General features: G+C 36.3%; 1 protein-coding gene across 2 annotated transcripts in view; it reads left to right on the top strand.

Moving 5' to 3' along the window:
• The window catches only part of SPATA6 (spermatogenesis associated 6), a 152,525-nt gene that overhangs the window by 16,833 nt on the left and 113,929 nt on the right, over nucleotides 1-21,763 (top strand). For both annotated transcript variants that reach the window (XM_082658980.1, XM_082658981.1), the window contains exons 2-3: nucleotides 7,036-7,173; nucleotides 8,331-8,379. In XM_082658980.1, the coding sequence (XP_082515106.1) occupies nucleotides 7,036-7,173; nucleotides 8,331-8,379 (187 nt within the window). The remainder of the gene's footprint in view (nucleotides 1-7,035; nucleotides 7,174-8,330; nucleotides 8,380-21,763) is intronic.

Below are 21,763 nucleotides of genomic sequence, written 5' to 3' on the forward strand. Positions count from 1 at the left end.
CAGCAGAGGCCACAATGACGTTACAACAGCCTGAGGCGCGCTGTGTGTTCTCCCGGGGAAGTTGTCCCTGGGTCACGGGACTGGCAGTGGCTGCACAGGCTCCTGGGAGGGGAGGTGTGGATAGTGACCTGTGCTTGCACACAGGCTTCTTGGTGGCTGCAGCAGTAGCCTTAGCATCTCATGCCTGTCTCTTGTGTCCACGCTGATAGCAGCGGCTCGCACCTGTCTCTGGAGCTCGCTTAGGCGGTACTCTGAATCCCCTCTCCTTGCGCACCCCGAAACAGTGGTCTCTTGCCTCTTATCCAATTCCAGACTTTTTGCCGACTACCTCCTGGCTAACTGTGGCGCACTAGCCCCGTTCAGGCTGTGTTCATGCAGCCATCCTCAGTCCTCTCCCTGGGATCTGACCTGGGAAGCCGAAGCCTCAGCTCTCAGCCCCCACCCACTGAGAGCAGACAAGCCTCTTAGGCTGGTGAGTGCTGATTGGCACTGATCCTCTGTGCGGGAATCTCTCCTCTTTGCTCTTTGCACCCCGTTGCTGTGCTCTCCTCCAAAGCTTCCCTGCTGCCACCCCCATCTCCGCCAGTGAAGGGGCTTCCTATTGTGTGGAAACCTTTCCTCCTTCACAGCTCCCTCCCAGAGGTGTTGGTCCCATCCTAATTCTTTTGTCTCTGTTTTTTCATTTTTCTTTTGCCATAGTCAGGTATGTGGGGGAGTTTCTTGCGATTTGGGAAGTCTGAGGTCTTCTGCCAGCGTTCTGTAGGTTTTCTGTAGGAGTTGTTCCACATGTAGATGTATTTCTGATGTATTTGTGAGGTGGAAGGTGATCTCCATGTCTTATTCCTCCACCATCTTGAAGGTCTCTGAAGGATTCTCTTTAATAATTCTATAGGGAAGTTCTGCTCGTGATGGATTATCTGTTTTTGTTTGAGAAAGTCTTAATTTTCCGTCTTTCTGAAGGAGAATTGCCTGGATATTGAACTACTGAAAGTCTTCTTTAAGTCCTTTGAATAAGTCATTGCACTTTCTTCTGGCTTCATATTGCTGATGAGAAATCAGCTGTTATTCCTGTTGAGGATTTCTGGTACCTACTGAATCATTTAACTTCTGCTGCTTTCAAGATTCTCTCTTCATCTTTGTCTTTGAACCGTCTGTTTACAATGTGTGTGATTTGGAGTTATTGGAGTTTGTTGGATGTATAGATTGTTTTCCTTTAAATTTCAGACATTTTTATCCATCATTTCTGCAAACATTCTTTCTGGGCGTTTCTCCTCTACTTTAAGGCTCCCATTATATCTATGTTGCTGTGCTTGATGGTTTCCTACAAGTCTCTGAGACTATTCATTTTTCTTTTTTCTTTCTGTACCTCAGACTGGATAATCTCAATTGACAAATTTTCAGGTTCATTTATTCTTTCTTCTGCTATCTTATATCTACTCTTGAGTTTCTCTAGTGAATTTTTCATTTGTTTTGTACTTTTCAACTCTAAAATCTCTATTTTTTAAAATAATGTCTATCTATTGATATTCCTTATTTGATGAGGCGTCTTTGCCACATCGACATACTTTTCTTTAGATCTTTAGATGCGTTTTCCTTTAGTCCTTTGTACATATTTATAATAGATGATTTAAAGCTCTTGTTTAGTAAGCCCAGCTTCTGGGCTTCCTCAAGGACATTTTCTGCTGACTGCCTTTTCCTCCATGTATGGGTTATACCCTTGTTTCTTTACATGTCATAATTTTTGTTGAAAACTGGACATTTTAAATAATATAATATGGAACTGTGTAAATCAGACTTCCTCTATTTCCCAGAGTTTATTGTTTTCTTGCTGTTGTTGTTGCTTTTTGTTTGTTTATTTACTTTCCTGAGGCAATGTCTATATTCTGTAAAGTCTATGTTCTTTGTTGTGTGTGGCCACTGAAGTCTCTGCTCAGTTAGCTTCATGGCCCTCTAATGACAGGGCTTATATTTCCTTAAATGCTTTGAACCAGTGAGTCCCCCAGTCTTTGCTGAGTATCTCTATTGCTGAGTATGTTGGGACATGCTTTCTATGCCCTGCAGGTAATGTACAACTCTTAGTCTTCACTTCCAACATTTTCAAAGCCTCAAGATCAACCAGAGGTGAGAGATTAGGGCTTCCTTAAGTAATTTCTGGGTATGCTTGTAGCCCTGCACGTGTGCATGACCTTCTAAATTGCCAAGAATGTATCACAGCTTGTCAAAGACAGCCCCCCAACACACACACACACACACACACACACACACACACACACACACACACACACACACACACACACACACACACACACACACACACACACACACACACACACACACACACACACACACACACACACACAGTTCTCCAGCTTTGCCTTTTAAGTGTTTTGGTCACTTATTGTTTGCTCCAACTGGCACTGCCTCAGGCATCCCTGATAAACAATAGCTGCTTTTTTTTTTTCTGACAAATGCCTTGCAGGTAAAGGATGTTTGTTGTGACTAAGCTCTGATTCAAGTCAAATAAAGAGAAGCTCTGTGAATGGGGGTTGACAATTCCTTATGCTAGGGCTTTTGGGTAGCTTTATACCTGATTTCCTACAGTGGCTGTAGGGCTGCTAGTTTTCATGGCTACCATGATTGTAAGGGTCTTGGTTGTCAAGGCTATAGCAGACCCGAGTAGAGGAGATTGGGAATAAAGTATGTTAAAACACCACAATATCACTGTTTTTACCAAAATTCAGCTATTTTTCTTGAATAAATGCTCCTCAGATTGTTGCAAACTTCTGGTTAATTTCTAGGTCTCTAAAAAGTTGATTTTGACAGTTTTTGTTGGTGTTCTCATTGCTTTTATGGAGGGCTGACTTTTTGTTTGTTTCACATCTGATTTATTTATCTTTCTCTATGATACAAGTAGAGATATAGGCATAAAAATATATTGATGAAACATTTGAAGTTGCTTACATTCAGACGCTTTACCACTAAATATTTTAGGGTAAATCTCCTAAGAACAAGGACATTCTCCTATATAAATTTAATACAATTCCCCCACACAATAAATTTAGCATTTATACAACAATAGTGTCTAATTTAGGGCTCATAGTAAATATTCACCATTTGTTACCATAATTTTTTAATTATAATTGACATACAATATTATATTAGTTTCTGGTGTATAACATAGTGTTTCAATATTTTTATACATTATGAAATGATCACCAGGATAAGTCTAGTTACCGTCTGTCACCATAGGGAGTTATTATAATACTATTGACTATATTCCCTATGCTGTACATTAATTCCATTACTTATTTACTTAATAGCTGGAAGTTTGTACCTCTTAATCCCCTTCACCCACTTTGTCCACCCCCCCCCCACACCGCCTCCCCTCTGGCAACCACCAGTTTATTTCTGTATCTATGTGTCTCTATTTTGTTCGTTTTGTTTTCTTTATGGTATTTTTCCTTCTGTATCTGACTTATTTCACTTAGCATAATACCCTCTAGGTACATCCATGTTGTTGCAAATGGCAATATTGTATTCTTTTTTATGGCTGAGTAATATCCCTGTGTGTATGTGTGTGGGGATATGTTTGTGTGTATCACACCTTCTTTATGCATTCATCTATTGATGGATATTTAGGTTGCTTTCATATCTTGCTATTGTAAATAGTGCTGCAATGAACATGGTACATATATCTTTTCTTTTTTTAAAATATTTATTTATTTATTTATATTTATTTATTTGTGGCTGTGTTGGGTCTTCGTTGCTGTGCATGGCTTTCTCTAGTTATGACGGGGGGGCTACTCTTTGTTGTGGTGCACAGGCTTCTCATTGCAGTGGCTTTTCTTGTTGTGGAGCACGGGCTCTAGGCGCTCAGGCTTCAGTAGCTGTGGCACGTGGGCTCAGTAGTTGTGGCTTGCAGACTCCAGAACACAGGCTCAGTAGTTGTGGCGCACAGGCTTAGTTGCTCCGATCTTCCTGGATCAGGGCTCGAACCTGTGTCCCCTGCATTGGCAGGAGGATTCTTAACAACTGTGCCACCAGGGAAGTCCCCATATACCTTTTCAAATTAGTATTTTCTTTTTTTTCAGATAAATACCCAGGAGTGGAATTGCTGGATCCTATAACTGGTTCTATTTTAGTTCTTTGAGGAACCCTCGATATACTGTTTTCCATAATGGCTGCACCAGTTGACATTCCCACCAACAGTGTGTGAGAGTTCCCTTTTTTCCATATCTTCACCAACACTTGTTTCTTGTCTTTTTGGTAATAACCATTCTGTCGAGTGTGAGGTGGTATTTCATTGTGGTCTTGATTTGCATTTCCCTGACAATTAGTGATGTTGAACATCTTTTCATGTGCCTGTTGGCCATCTGTATATCTTCTTTGGAAAAATATCTATTCAGCTTCTCTGTGGAGGGGCTGATTTTGGAGATATTTACTCTACTATTATGAAAATACTTTTTCTGTGTATGTCGTAATCTTTAAAATTGTGTTTTTGCAGACTAGCATATTCTGTTTTGCTTTTTTATCCAGTCTAATAATTTCTGCCTTCTAGTTATAATACTTAAGATATTTACATTCATGTAATTATCCATATGATTGGTTTAAGCCAGCCAGTTTGCTATTTATTTTATATTTGTTCCATCGGATTTTCTTTAACCCCTCTTTTGATGCCTTCTTTATGGAACTTTCCACGGTATTCCTTTAAAGAATGGCAGAATTTATAGAACTGTGGCTAAGGAAAAATGTCATGTCTTCTTAAATATACTACAAATTGGAAAGAGACTCAGTATTTTCCAGTGAGAACAGTTAGAGCTGTGCTGTCTGATAGAAGTATAATTTGAGCCAAGGATATAATTTAAAAATTTCCCCTAGCTACATTAAATAATTAAAAGAAGTGATAAAATTAATTTTAACAGTAATTTTATTTAAGTCAGTGTAAGTATTATCCTTCAACATGTAATTAGTGTAAAAGTTGTTAATGAGTTTTTTTACACTTGTTTTGTAAACATTCTTTAAAATATTTTTGAGCAAGTCTTCAAAAGTCTTCAAAATCTTGTATTTTACATTAACTGTCCGTCTCAATTTGGACCAACCTCATCTGTAGGCATAACACAGACTTAGAGGTACTCTTAACAGGTTTGGTTTAAATGAGGCAGAATAGAAAATGAAGCTGATGGACAGAATGAGATTTCTGAGGGCCTTGATTTTAATAATCAATAGTGAATTATTAGGACAAAAGGAGAAAATAGAATAAGGGGAAGATGGAGTCAAAATAGCTAGCATAGAAAATAATCTTAACTGCTGTATACAGAGGGACATGAAGTCTTAGTCATTTATTCAGTGCAATAGTCTATATTAAGATGGTAGATGATAGTGGTTTTCATTCTAATAATAACTATAGTATTTATTTTTTTATTTTTTTTATACATTTATTTTTATTTATTTATTTATTTTTGGCTATGTTAGGTCTTTGTTGCTGTGCGTGGGCTTTCTCTAGTTGTGGCGAGTGGGGCCTACTCCTCTTTGCGGTGCATGGGCTTCTCATTGCAGTGGTTTCTCTTGTTGCAGAGCACAGTCTCTAGGCGTGCAGGCTTCAGTAGTGGTGCACGGGCTTAGTTGCTCTGCGGCATGTGGGATCTTCCTGGACCAGGGCCCGAACCCGTATCCCCTTCATTGGCAGGTGGATTCTTAACCTCTGCGTCACCAGGGAAGCCCACTAGTATTTATTTAAAGCACTGTCAGGCACTGTTCTAAGTACTTTGAATGTATTGTATTGACTCATTTATTGTGTGACTTTAAGTAAGTTAATCATCTTCACTTTATTGGGTCTCTGTTGTTTCCCTATATAAAAAATTCGAAGCTGTACTAGATAATTTCTAAGCTGCTTCTTAATATGGAAAGTCTGTGTTTTGGGGTACATTGATGAGGAAATTAGAGTTTCTGTTCTCAGGGAATTTATAATCAAATAAAATAGGTGAGGTGTACCCACTTCATTAAAATGCATAGAGACAATAATTAGGGCCTTAAGAGAACTATAAAATGCTGTGAGAATTTAAAACTATTTACTTGACTATAATAAATTCACAATAAATGTTTGAATTAGATTGAATTGAATAGTGACAGTTGGTGAATGAAGAGAAGTTTTGTGTATGGGATGGCAGTTAATGTAAGCCTTGGGAGGTAGAAGTAGATGAGGAGGAGATGGCATGGAGTAGAAATGAGCAGTAACCCAGATAATGGAAGAATGCGAGGCAAGAAAGTAATGTGTGCGTTCAGAAAACAATAACAAATATACTTTGTATTTTTAGGAGGTGTCAAGTAATATTGCTATATGATAAGTTGGATTCAAATCTTAGAGCATCTTCAATAGCCTACTAAGGGTATGGTTGATCACTGACAATGAAATATGGCAGGAACTGGAGAGACTGTGCTGTGTATTTTTTAGAAACCCTACATCTTATGCCTATACCTTGTGTCGGTCCTGAGAATAGTTAAGTGCAGTTTTATATTTAAAAAATATTTCATTGGGCTAGAAACTTACAGTTCACTTGCTTAGAAGGTTTGTCATATTTCTTTTGATGAGGGTGTATATGGGCTGCGACTTAGGGTGATACAGGTCAGATTTGTGCTTTTTTTGGTATTTTTTTTTGTCCTCTAGTATTGTGCTTTATTTCTGCTGAGTCTTAATCCTTTGTGATTAAATGATGCTGAATAAGTTTATGTCAGCATTCTACATAAAGTGGGAGCCTGAGGCTTACTGTGTAAAACTATTAGTGTCTGTCCCAAGAGCCAGTACATAGAGCACAAATAACCAAGTGGAAAATCATAGATTTCTCAGAGAGATGGAAGTTATAAAGGCATTTCATTTAACTCTGTAAATACTAGAATCTCTCTTTTTTTTCTTAACTTGTGCGTATTTTTATTAGCTTAGCAGACTAGTGTTTTTATGTAATGTTTGGTAAGTTATTTTAGTACAGTAGTTCAGGGAATTCATGAAGCAGTCACGTTCATCTGTCTAATTTCTTTCAGGTAACTTGCCCAGGAGTGGTGCTGAAAGACAAGGAGGACATCTATCTTAGCATCTGTGTGTTTGGCCAATACAAAAAGACACAGTGTGTCCCAGCCAGTTTTCCACTGGTCTTCAATGCCAGAATGGTGTTTGAAAAGGTGAGTTCAAATATCCAATCAAATGTTAACCAATAAAAAATCAAAGTGGTTCCAAATTTTGAATAACACATATTACTGTTGTTGACTATGCACTTTGATTTAATTCAGAAGGAGATTTGTAACTTAAATCTGGAAGATTGAAAATAAATATGCATTATATTACACATTGAATCAGTTGCCTCTTTTTCGTGATGGATCAGTTTACTTCTAAAATTGTCTTAGTGGTCTTCATGTAAAATATAGCACCTTGAATTCTAAGTAATCATTTTCATAGAAGAGATGGGGGAGATATTAATAGGTAAGAATAGGTCATATTTTGCTTATGACTGTCATGTGGTGCTTCTTTCTATAAGTCTCTTTTCTTTTTTCCCCCCTGAATCTGGTGCTTTGGGGTAATTATTACCAATTGTATTTCTCACTTTTTCCTTTCCTTCTCTCCTTGTCTACTTCCCTCTTTCCTTCCTTCCTTCCCTCCTTTCTTCCTTTCCTCTTTCCCTCCTTCCTTCCTTTTTCTCCATCCTCTTCTCCACAGATAATTACTGAGTACCTGCTCTGTTCCATGCACTGTTCTAGGCACTGGGTAAAAAAAACAAACATGCTCCCCTCTTGGAGCTTTCATTGTAATAGGTGAAACAGACAATAATCAAGTAAGTAGTAAGTGTCATGAAGAGAATAAAGGGAGGGTAAGGGGACAGAAGGATTAGGGGGATTCTTTATTTTAAAGGGTGGTCAGAGACGGCAATAACATTGAAACTGAGCCTGAATTATGAGACAATATCAGTTATTTAAAGGTTTAGGGTAAAAGCATTCTAAGCAGAGGAACAGAAAGTATAAAGGTGTCTTGTTGGTAATAAGCTTGATGAGCTGGAGGAACACCAAGGAGGCAAGTATGACCGTGGTAACAAAGGGAGGACTGCCAGCAGATCAAATTGGAGAGGGAGGCAGAGCCAGATGTAATTTTTGTTTGTTGGTAAAATCTTGTGTAGTGATCATGGGAAGCAGAGAGGAAGTGACAGTTCTCAATAATGTCAGAAGTTTCTTTGGTTGGGAAAGGAATATTTTGGGAATGAGAAGGAAAACACAAAAGCTATTTCATATATGTCTTCCTTTTACGTTCTCTTCTCTATCCTGCTTCCCTCTGCCTTCTCTCACTGTAGGTGTTCCCTGAAGCAGTAGACCCTGGAGATGTGGTTGCACAGCTTGAATGTAAGTTTTTAACTTTTAATTTCTGATTCTAAGAGATTTTAGAATCATGCTCTTTAATCTTGAGTTAGATAAAAGTCAAAAAGGGTCAAACAAGAACTTAAAAAATCTTGAGGTGAGAAGTTTTTTACACTTTTTAGAATTTTGGAATATACCTGGAAATAATAAAAACTACGTGTGCTGCAGAGAGATGGGGGATTTTTCCTTTTTCTGTGTTTGATCTGTGAATAACAAAAAGACTTATCTGAACTATTTATTGATTAAAATGATATGAGCTGTTAATGATGTAAAAACTGAGATTCATGTTAGGTGGGACTTTGCCCTGCAAACAAAAATATGTCTTTAATCTCACTGTATTGCAAATCAAGAGAGTAAATAATAGAAGATTGAAGTAATAGTAGCTTAAAATATATATGCTTTTGCATTTTGTATTATATGCAATATGTTAATAAATTATTTGAAAGTGATGTATTCAAGGCTGTGGTTAACAGTAAATTCTTCAAAGTACTAGGGATCAACTATAAAAAGATCCAGTTTTTTGTGAGAGCAGCAATGCAAAGGTATACGTTTGGGAATACGTTATTTGAGCTCTGAGTATGAAATGAAAAGCTCTGTTATTTATCCTTGTAATCAGAAAGGGATTAGGGATTACCATAGTGGTCTAATATATAATTGTGGCTCAAAACGCCAACAATATTGAGCATCATCAATGTCAACTGTCCCTTCCATACCTTTTGCACCCCGTTGGGACTCTAGCAATATAGAAACATGCAGCCTGGAACCATGCTAGATAGAATCTGGGCATATGGGTAGAAATAGGGCTGGCTCATTGTTTTACCTTCAGGGAGTTAATAGTTTAAAGAACTCTTTATGGCTAATGTCAATATCGTATTTATTTTTTATAGCTGTTCTTGCACTTGGTATTCTGTCTTCCACTATGGCAGACTAGTGAGGTGGCAACTTGGTGCCAGTGCGTAATGACTTTTAATTTTCTTGAACATCTTGTTCAGTATCTGGGAAATTGCGTATCTTAGGAAATATGAAGATAATTATTTCCCTTATCATTCTGAAATTCTTTTGTTAAAAAACATAATTTTTCCTATGTTATTTGAAAGTTAGGGTCTCTAAGAGTACTTGGAGGTTATTATTAGGTGGAATCTTTCTTGTCTTGATTTCCCTGATTCAGTTTTTCTCTTAGGTTTCCTCCTTCATCACCGACAGTCCACTTCTTGGTATCTTTCTCAAATTCCTCTGGCTTCACTTCTCTGATCTCTTTTGACTTAGTTTCTACTCTCTCCTTATATGATATTCTCCAAAGACTTGGCTTCATGTTTTACCTATCTTCTGATGGCTTCCACAGCAGTCTTTATCCCTGATCTCTCTTGTAAGCTTTGGCCCCTTTTCTTTTACTTTTAATTTCCTCTCAGCTTTGCAGTTTTTTGTTGTCCCCTAACCTTATTAATATGAAAAATTAAAACTATACTAAAAGTGGAAAAGATGGAATGATGAAGTCTCATATACCTGTCAGCTTCAACAGTTTTTTTGACATTTTGCCCATTGTATTATATGTTTACCCTGCCACTTAAAAAAATGTTGGAATATTTAAAAGCAAATTCTATACATACATTATTTCACTGCAAATATTCTGGCATGACCTCTAATTGATAAAGGCTTTTTTGAAAAAAATATGACCACTATATTGGTATCATACCTAACAAAATTAATATTAATTCCTTAATAACATCGAATACTTAGTCATTATGCAGGTTTCTCCAATTGCCACCACAATGTCTTTATACAGTTTGTTTGTTAAAAATCAGGATCCCTGGGCTTCCCTGGTGGCGCAGTGGTTGAGAGTCCGCCTGCCGATGCAGGGGACACGGGTTAGTGCCCCGATCCGGGAAGATCCCACGTGCCGTGGAGCGACTGGGCCCGTGAGCCATGGCCGCTGAGCCTGCGCGTCCGGAGCCTGTGCTCCGCAACGGGAGAGGCCGCAGCGGTGAGAGGCCTGCGTACCGCAAAAAAAAAAAAAAAAAATCAGGATCCCATCAAGGCGTGGTTCACATATGTATGTGGCTGTTCAGCTCTTCAGTTTATTTTTTTCTGTAGTAGTGTCCCTCACTTTTTTTTTTCCTAATGCCGTGAATTTGTTAGAAAAATCAGGTCCTTTAGAATGTCCTACAGTTTGGATTTGGCTGCTGCTTCTTCAAAGTGTTGTTTAGCTTATTCATCACTTATGTTATGTAAACTGAAAACTAGACCTAAAGGTTTGGTTCGATTCAGGCTTATTTTGTTTTTTTGGCAAGAATCCTTCATAATTGGTGCTCTGTACTTATTATTGCATCATATCAAGTGGCATATAATGTCTGATTGTCTTAAGTTTAGTGATATTAAGATTTATCTTTTGCCTCCAGGCAGCATCAGCCTGATTCCTCCATGATAAACCTCCTCTACCGCCTTTCATCGAACAGCTTCAGCATTCCTTGAGACCTCTCTTTTCATTAGGGGTTACCAAATGTGATTTTTCTAATACTGTTAATTTTTTCTGTATGTGTTAGCTGGAATTCTTCTCTAACAGATATTTTCCTTATCAGCAATGTGATGACCCTGAAATACTGTTCTTGTAGGAAAGGTAGTGTCATCTTTCCTTTCCTTACTTTAATAGCTTTAGTGAGGTATAACTTACATATCACAAAATTTACCCATTGTAACTGTAGTTAAGTGATTTCTAGAAAATATATATAGTTGTGAGCCGTCATCACAATCCAATTTAGCATGTTTCCATCACCCCAAAAGTTCTGACGCCTGCTTGTACTCAGTCTCTATGCCCACTTCCAGTCCCCACAACCACTGATCTATTTTCTATCTTTGTATATTTTTCTTTTCTAGAAATTTTATATAAGTGGGTTCTTATAACATTTAGTCCTTTGTGCCTGGCTTCTTTTACTTGGAATAATGTTTTTGAGGTTTGTTCATGTTGTTCTACATATTAGTAGTTCATTCCTTTTTATTTATGAATAATATTCATCTTGTATGGAATTTTTTTTCCCCTTCCATTCACCATTTGATGAACATTTGGATTGATTCAAGTTTTTGGCTATTATGAGCAATGTTGCTGTGAGTATATGGATACATGCTGGGTTGTATCCTAAGTATATGTTTAACTTTTTAAGAAACTGTCAGCCTGTTTTCTAAAGTTACTGTACCATTTTACATTAACACCAGCAACATATGAAGATTTTCCATATCATCCCCAAGACTTGATATTGTTAGTCTTTTTGGAATATATAGATGTGTAGTGGTATCTCAATGTATTTTTTTGCTTGTTTGTTTGGTTTCGGTTTTGGTTTTGTTTTGCGGTACGCGGGCCTCTCACTGTTGTGGCCTCTCCCGTTGGCGGAGCACAGGCTCCGGGCGCACAGGCTCAGTGGCCATGGCTCACGGGCCCAGCCCCTCCGCGGCATGCGGGATCCTCCCGGACCGGGGCACGAACCCGTGTACCCTGCATCGGCAGGCGGACTCCCAACCACTGCGCCACCAGGGAAGCCCTCTCCATGTATTTTTAATTTGCCTTTTAATACTAATAATGTTGAGCATCTTTCCAAGTGCAGATGAGCTATTCATGTAGCTTTTTCTTATAAAATGCTTGTGCAAATATTTTGCCCATTTTTGAACTGGGTAGTTTGGCTTCTTACTGAATTGTAAGGTTTTTTTTGTTTTTAAAAATATTCTAAATATAAGTTCTTCATCAGATATATGATTAGTAAATATTTTCTTCCAGTCTGTGGCTTATTTTTTTCATTCTTTTAATGGGGTGTTCTGAAGAACAAAAGTTATAAAGTCCAGGTTATCAATTTTGTTCTTTTATGTATCATGTTTTTGATGAAGTCTTTGCCTTACCCAAGGTCACAAAAATTTTCTCTTTTCTTCTACAAATTTTATAGTTTTATCCCTTAAATTTAGGCCAATGGTCCACTTTGAGTTAATTTTTGTGTATGTTGAGAGGTAAGGATCTATTTTTTCTTTGGTAGATGGTACAAATGCTCAAGGAGATTCAAAGACCCCCTTAATTGGGCAGTCTGATAAATGGTCAGATACTTGAGTAACCTCAGATAAAATGCTTAGAACAGTCCCTTGCACACAGTAAACACTTAAAATGTCCCTTGTTTATTTTTATTCGTGGTGTGTTATTATTATTACTCTTATTATTGGGGAACTGCCAAGTTCCATTCATACCATATCTGCACCCCAGAATCACCAAGCTTCTAGGGAAATAAATATTTATGATATATAAATATAAAGTGATATTAAGGGCCAATGACATTAAAAGCCATATAGGGCTATTTTACATTCATAGGGAAGGCATTCTCTTTAGGGAAATGGTTTTAATCCTGGAATCTACCAGACTAAAATTAATTATGACTAAAGCCATTTCCTGGGAACCATTTTTAGGCAAGAAAGAGAATGAAAAGTTTTCTACTTTATAGACTACTCTATTGAAACTGGAGTTTCTTCCTTTCTCACTGAAGCTTTGTAGATTTTCTTCTACAGGCACACACACACACACACACACACACACAAACATACTGTCACACGTACACAGTACACTCGACCCTTGAACAAGGTGGGTTTGAGCTGTGCAGGTCCACTTATACATGGATTTTTTTCAGTAGTAAATACTACAGTACATGATCTGTGGTTGGTTGAACCTGTGGATGCTGAACTGCAGATTCGGAGGAACCATTTATATGGAGGAACTGATATGGAGGGCCGACTATAATCTATGTGCGGATTTCAACTGCAGGAGGATGGTCACCCCTAGCTTCTGCATTGTTCAGGGGTCAGCTACATACGGCCACAAATACACTGCCTGAAAAGCTCTTCCTACAGATACGGATTTGCCTGCTCCCTCTCTCCAAGTCACTCCTCAAATTTATCATAACGAGAGATCTTTTCTCACCAAAGTATTTAAAAATAGCTCCCCCTTTTGGTCAATATCTCAATCTCTATCCCATTATCTTTAAGGTTATTATATCTTCTACACCAGAATACTTTGAGAGTAAAAGAGTGTGTTTTTAGTATTTCCACCAAGACAACAGCTGTGAAAAGGGTACTGCTCAGGGCAAATAGGGATGAATGGTTCTCCTGTTTTTCTTCCTAGCACTGATATATTATTTATTTTTTTATTTTCTCTCTCATTAGAGTGATAATTTCATAAGAGCATTGACTTTTCCTTTTTTGTAGCTGTTGTGTGCATATGACAATACTTGACACATACTAGGTATCTGATGTTCAAGGAGTTAAATAAAATCTCATAAATGCATCGTATAACTGCCTCTCATTACTGTTTTCATGAGTGTTGGAACTGTCCTACCGAGAGATACCTGTTTGTAGTATACAATCCTTTGATTAGGAGATGTATTTTGTATTTGAAAATTTGTAATATAATAATAGCTGCTCTGGCTTCATTCTCATTTGGATAAAGAGAAGATGCGATCTTTATTTATATTGCAGTAGATTACTAGCTGTCCCTATTGTTTTCTCTCGCCTGTAGGGAAAAGTAGCAGTTTCATTATAGCCTCTGCTTTTCAGCTTCTGGAAATTAGTGCTTACCTGGTGTCTGGGGTATTCAGAATGCTTTCAGGTGAAGATTTGAAGGCTGAGAATAAATCCTTCAGTGTCTATAAATGAGAGAGTCCCTGCCTCAGTGGTCAGGAGAGCTTGTAGGACTCAGGATTCATATTTTAAATCCATGATGGCAGATGCATTCCCAGCAGTTCGCCCTTGCAGTTAGGGCAGGTAAATAGGCATTTATTGGAAATTGTTATAGCAATTACTCTTGCTGGTACAGAGTGTTAATGGCATTCTGGCACTCTCTCTCAAGGTGTTTATGGTAGCTTTTGATTTGCTCCATGGGACTAAGATTTCTGGAGTACTGGAGTACATTTACTTTGTAACTTGGGTTGAAAGTACATGTGAAAATGACAATTTTTACAGAAGGAGGGAAATTGTCATTAGTTATAAGAAAGAGCAACTGTAAAATGGAATTAATTATACTATATGTTCCAGGAGATGTAATTTACATGAACCTATTATTTGGTTTCCAGGAACATTAGTTCTCTAAAAACTTTTCCATTAATAATTTAAGGTCTTTTCTTCTTGAAGTATTTTTGCCAAAATATATATTTTTAAATATAAAAGAGTAGAACACTGTTTATAGAAACTAGGAAATAGTTTTCTCTTTAGAAGTTAATCTATGTTCTTGTGATAAAATATAAACTAATTAAACCCAAGCAATTACTTTTCAGGCCACTTCTTTACAGTTGAGGAGTTTCAATAACAATTCTACCTGTATTGTTTATTTCATTACTTCACTTTGGCAGTGATTCATTGTGTCAATGGTAGGTTCAGAAGGTATATAGTATATTGACACAAATCTTAAATTTGTTTTCTATTTAAACCCTTTGTTTTTAAACTTTATACTCTTCTTGAGATCACTGATACTTCTGAGACCACTGATACCTTTAGCAAACTTATTGGAATTAAAAACTATATTTGGAAATATATTTTGTTAACAGCTGTGTTTATTTTTCTTCACTGTAATTTGTTCACAGAAATAATACCTGGCAATACTAAACACCCATGTAATATTTTGATTGACGTTTTATTGGCTGTATTCTGCTTGTGTTTGGCCCCTTCCAGAATGATTCTGGCTAGTGTGGGGTACTTTTGTTTTACTTATATCCCTTATAAAAGGGCTATTCCCTTCTTTGGCTTTATTTTTAACCTTTTACTTTCCTTTATGAAATGGTTTTTGTTTTTAATATTTATTTATTTGAAAAGAAAGTGGAACTTTTTCTTCTGTCCAATTTACAAGTACTGAATTTGCAGTGTCAAAGCAAGGCAAGTTCTTCAGACTGGAAAGGGTAAGCACATTGTGCACATGGTGTTAGAACTTTTCACCCAGAGAACTACCAGGCAATTAATTTTATTATTCTGTAGGACTTGCTGTCAGGCAAGGTGCATACATACATACATATGCATATATGTAAATATTAATGTCTTACCTTAAGTCTGGTTTTTAATTATATTGAAATTATATTTTTAATTGGTTATAGAATTATTTTAATTTTCTTCATAGCAGAGTTACATATAGTCTACAGAGCTGATTGCAAACAGCAGTCCTGTAACATCCCTATCCTCCATCATTTCCTACTCCCCTAACGACTGCTTTTCTTTTTTTTTAAATTGTTTTTCTTTGTATTCACCTCCATTGTCTCCAACATGCTTATACTGCATTTGAAACGTTTGATTTTTAAATATTGGACATTATTTCTCCTTTCCCTTATGAAAAATGAGGATTTAAATAGTTTTCATATGTTCTCTCTTTGCTCTCAAAATATATACATGCCCATTTTCTGTCTTTCTCTTCTCTTAATACAGTTATATCATAATTTTAGATTATATTGTTAAGATCATGTAAAAAGTATTATGGCTGAACCATGTGGTATATATACTATCATACTTTTTCTGCAAGGATTTTGTTTTCACTTGAACTAATAATTACTTTCCTTTGCTTAGTTTTATAGTTTTAGTTTTTTTGTTTTGCTTAACTTAACCCCAATTCTCCCTCAGGTATTCACATTATTTTCTCACAGTTTAATGTTCTTTCACTTATGAATCATTTTTGTTTTTTTGCCTAGAGGCCTAAAACTTTTTAATTTATTTTTAAAGTGTAATAATGTTACTAGAATATGTCCTGAAGTTGCTTTTTATGGCTTGGTACTCTTAGGTACAGTGCATTCTCCTTCATTTGTAGTTTGTAATCTTTTTTCATTTCTGTAAAGTTTCATGAACTATATATACCGTTTAATATTTATTTTCTTTCTTTGCCTTAGTGTTTTTCATCAGGGGCTATGTTGGATATTTTTTGCATGTTTAGTATTTGTTATTTTTACTCGTATTTTAAAATCTTTTTGTTTCTTTTTGATTAAAACAACTTTTTGTTCTTTTATTTCTTTTAAGATACTGTCTGTTGCGATTATTTGCTTTAGTTTAATCTTCGTTTCTGAAACAACTTCCTTCTCTATTTCTGCTTCTTTCCTAAGTTATTACCATCTTTCTTCTGTGTTTTTCTAAATTTGATTTATGTAGTTGCTTAATATCTTATATTACTTCCTTAATTTTCAAGTAGTAGATTATAGTTTTTATTTATTTTGAAAGCATGTCTTTTGGATGCTTTCACTGTAGGAACTTTTTTCTTTTGCTCACTATTATTATCTTTTAAACAAGAACTTGGTATGTGTTTGACTGTGATCCTTTTCTTTGCTCATTCTTAATTTAGATTTTTTCCCGTGAATTCTTAGAAGGAAGCGTGATTTAGGATAATTTTTTATAGCTTCACCAAGCTCCCTTATATAGTGTTCAAAGTATGGTGGCTTGCTTTCTGGAATTTTCTGCCTTTGTTCCATTCCACTTTTGATAGTTTTTTTCTGCTATTGTTTCTTTTTCTGCGTTTTCTCTTTCTACATTTTTATCCTGTTTATTTTGTATTCTGTTCTCTACCGTTTTTCCTGGTTTCTTGTGCTCCATCCTGTCCAGGAGCCCTGGGTGTTCAGTTTCTGTAGTTCTTACAGGCTACCAGACTACTTTACCACCTTTGGACCTTACTGTACTCTTTTGAACTCACCTGCTATTGGAATGGACAAACACCCTTCCAATTTCAACTGCTTTTCTCAGATTGATCTACTTCTTCCTACTGAGTACCAGTTGGGTATTTAGAGTAACTCTTCCCAGGCCCTTTATACTCCCTTGCTTTCTTCTGCTTCTCCTGCGTAGATAGATGCTGATACCTCACAGGTTTTGTGGTTGCTGGTGGTTTGTCATCATCTGCTTTATCTTAGGGTTTGTGGAGATATCTTGTCATCTTATTTTATTGTAAATGTCTGTAGTTTTCTGCTGTGCAATTGCTGCATATGTTTTTATGGAAGGGAGGTTTGGAGAGACTTGAAAATTCTAGTCTTCGCTTTTATTTTGTGTTTTTGCTTCTGCCTTTCATATTTCATCAAATTATTGGCCATCTATTCATATTTAAGAATAGAAGACTGAAATGCTTTTGGAAGTTATGTGCCAGAGGTGCCTGGTACCACTAATTGCTAAGTCTGTTGGGGTTCCTCCTGGATGCAGATTGTCAATGTGTACTTTATTGTAGGTGATTTCTCTGGGTCATTTTATTGGAAATTTTGTCACTATCTTTTTGTATCTTTTCTCTTCAGCTGGTCATATTCAGTAAAAGAATCATTCACATATTTCTTCTAGAGGCTATATACTTGGCGACCTGTTTATAGAACCTTGTAGTGGAAGAAGCTGTAGTAAAATCTCATTGTATAGCCCAGACTCTTAATCTACCTGTTTTCATATAGTATTACCCCTGCTGTCAGTTGTACCTGCTGTTTCCATTCCAGTGAAGACAACTACTACTACTATTACTTCTCCTCCTCTTTCTCTTCCTCCTAACCCTCTTCTTCCCTCTCCTTCTTCTTCTCCTTTCCCTAATAAACTTCCATTCCCCCCCTCCCTCCCGCCTCTGCTCCAACTCTCTAGAGAATAACTTCCAGTCACCTGCCTGGGAATGGGGAAGGGCAGTTTCCTAGTGGTGTAAATCGGAAGAAGGATCTGGGGTTTGACTGCTTCTTCAACTTTCAGTTATTACTCGGGTTTTTAACCCCACTGATTCTGTCATTTCCAGAGGTACCTAGCACCACCAATTGCTACGTCTCTTAGGAGTTCGTTAGTATAAAATGGTTTGCTTCTAAGCTTTCCTCTCTATTGGCTTAAGATTCTTTCTCCAGGCTGTTAACTCAGTTACCATTTTTGTTCAAACTGTTTTCTCTTTAGTTTTGTCATTGTGAGTTGGTATGTGTGTGTGTTTAATCCTTTTATTCTTTTAGTGAGGGTTCAGAAGGGAACAAAAGCTAATGCATACATTTAACCTACTATCTCTAACTGGAAGCATTCATTTGTAGCTCACTGAAATATTACAGTGTGAATACCTGTGTAACTACAACCTAGGTCAAGAATTAGAACATTGCCAGAACTTCAGAAAGCCTTCCTTATACCACCTCCTAATCTCTATTTCCTCTGTGTTCCACAAAGGAATTTCCATTTTAACGTCTAATATTGTCATTTAGTTTTGCCTGTTTTTGAACACTGAATAAATGGAATTGTAATGTGCAAATTCTTTTGTCCCTGGCTTCTTTTGCTTAGCATTTTGCTGAGAAACTGATTTGTGTTTTGATAACTAATTCATTTATCTTTATTGCTATATAGTATCTTCATTATGTGACTCTACTCCAATTCATTTATTCTGTTATTTACAGATATTAAGGGGCATTTAGGTTATTTCTAGTTTTTGCTGTTATGAATAAAGTTGCTGTGAACATTCTTGATTACATGCCTTGATGTTCATGAGCATGCACACCTATTTGGAATATATATAGAAGTGGAATTGCTGAGTCTTAGGGTCAGTATGAGTAGACAATGCCAAACAGTTTTCCAGTGTTTCTCTATCAGTATACACGCTGCCATTGATGAAAGTTCTGTTCTCCACAGAACCCCTAGAACAGAACCTCTAGTTCTGTTCTCTCTTGCCAACTCCTGGCATTGCCAGACTTTTCCATTTTAGTCATTATGGTGAGTGAACAGTGGTTTCATTTTGCATTTCCGTGACAATAAATGACATCATCGTTTTTGGACATCTTTTTGTATTTGTGTGTGAAATGCTTGTCTTTTGCTCATTTCTCCTTTTGGTTGTTTATTATTTTCTTACTAATTTGTAGGACTTCTCTATATTTTCTAGTTAATAAGCTTTATGTCAGTTATATGTGTTGCAAGTAGCTTCTCACTCTGTGGCTTGCATTTATAATCCATTAGTGATTCTTGTTCTTTTGGTGAACAAGTTTATTTTTAATATAGTCTGACTTAATAATGTAGTTTGATTTATTAATCTTTTCCTTTATGTTTAGTGCTTTTCTTGGGTCATGTTAAAGAATTTTTTTCCCTACCCCAAGTTATGAAGATATTCTATATAATTTTCTAGAAACCTTATTTCTTTACCATATACATTCAGATTTACAGTCCCCTTGGCTCTTATTTTTATATATGGTATGAAGAAGGGGTAACATTTTATTTTTATTTTATGTATATCTAATTGAGCAATACCATTTGGTGAAGAAACTTTTATTCCCATTGCTCTGTAATGTTTACTTTATCACAAATTAAGTGCCTACATACGTGGATTTTTTAAAATAGATCTTCTATTTTGTTTCATGGTCCTTGCATAAATATTATGCTTTCTTAATTACTGGAGCTTCAGTTTTGGTATCTGGTAGTTTAAACCCTCCAGGTTTATTCTTTTTTTTTTCACTTTTACTTATTTATTATTTGTTAATTGAAGTATAATTGATTTACATTGGTGTGCCAGTTCTGCTGTACAGCAGAGGGACTCAGTTCTACACATATATACATTCTTTTTTAAAATATTCTTTTCCATTGTGGTTTAACCCAAGATTTTGAATATAGTTCCCCGTGCTATACGTTAGGACTTTGTTGTTTATCCCAGGTTTATTCTTTTTGAAGATTTTCTTAGCTGTTCTTAGTGTCTAAAGTATACTAATTTTAATCCTTAGTGTACCCTTCAATGATTATTCACATTTGTGTACATCCATAAGCACCATTCATCAAGATAGAGAACATTTCCAGCATCCAAAAAGGTCTCCTTGTGCCTCTACCAGTCACACTCCCCTCAAGATAATCACTATTCTGACTTTTGTCAGCATTGATTACTTTTGTCTGGTTTTGGAATTCATATAAATTAAATCATAAATATGTATTCCTTTGAATATGGCTTTTTTTCACTCAGTCAAATGTCTGTGAGAGTCACCTATGTTGTTGTATTTCAGTAGTTCATTCTTTTTTATTGCTCTTTAGTATTCCATTATGTCAATGTACTGTAATTTATTCATTTCTTGTTAATGAGGATGATTTTTAGTCTTGGCTTATTATGAATATTCTTATAAATATCTTTTGGTAAACATTTATACTAGTTCTCTTGGAGTGGAATTTCTGAGTCATAGAATAGGTGTATACTTAGCTTTTGTTGATACTGCTGAACAGTTCCCTAAAAATAATTGTACAATTCCTTTTGAGTACTGAACATTGTATGTGAAAAATTATAGAAGTAATTGGAGGCATAACATCATGCTGTCGTTCTCCAGATAGACTTTATGTTTGACTTTTATTTCCCTTCTGTAGGCTGCTAGTGATACTCAGAATCCTCAATCATGTCAATCTAATGTCAGAGATTAAGATGATTTGACGCTGGGTTTCAATCCGTGTACAACACCAGGGTATTTCCAGTTCATCCTTATTCCTATGATGTTGTCTTTTACAGGCTCTATCCAAACTGTGGAGAATTTATGAAGACCTGTCCTTCTTGGTATAGCCCCTGTAGTGATATTTTGCTTCTAGGTCTGTGAGACCATCAAAATCTCAGCTAAGTTTATCCATCCTTCATTTGCCATTTCTGGAATTAGCAGATGCCCTTGGGGAGAAAGCAGCTCCAATGTTTGGCCCATCTCCCTGGCTTTTCTTCTCCTAGAACTTGGCCCTGTAATTCTTCACTGCCGTATTATCTTCTCTGTGCCTTCAAGTGGATTTTAAAAAATAACTTGACCTGATTTTCTTAGTCTTCCTATTAAGATGATTGGTCTGCTTTATGTAAATTGCCATTATTCTGAGGCAGAAATCTGTTCCCCTTTAATATCCTTTCTACCCTCAACCTGTCTCTGTACTCTCCCATTTGTCCCCCCCCCCATTATATCTGTTTAATTTTTCTAAGTATCTGTATTCGGGCTAGTAGTGCATAGTTAATTATTACAGCTTTATATAATCCATGTTCTTTTCATTTAATAAACACACACTTATATTCCTACATGTTTATTTTTCTAGATGAACTTAAAATCATTTTTTAAGGTCTAAGATAAACCTCTTTGAATTTTAATTTTAATTATATTTTGGGAGAATTGGCATTTTTACATTATTCATTCTTCCCATGTAGATAGGTGATGTATACTGATTTACTAAAGTTATGCTTTCTTTCAACATATTACCAAGGTTTTGGGGTATGTGTGTGAGTGTGTGTGTGTGTGTGTGTGTGTGTGTGTGTCTGTGTATACGTATACTTGCCATACAGTTCTTATTATGTTTATTTCTAGCTGTTATATATTTTGTGGCTTTAGAGAATAAGGTTCTTCACCTAATTTTCCTTTTTTCCCTTTGTTTATGGTTGATACACAAGAAAGTGATAAAAATATTTATTGTGTATCCA

The sequence above is a fragment of the Grampus griseus genome (genome assembly GCF_964374135.1).
Source record: "Grampus griseus genome assembly, chromosome: 1".
In the NCBI taxonomy this organism is placed as follows: domain Eukaryota; kingdom Metazoa; phylum Chordata; class Mammalia; order Artiodactyla; family Delphinidae; genus Grampus; species Grampus griseus.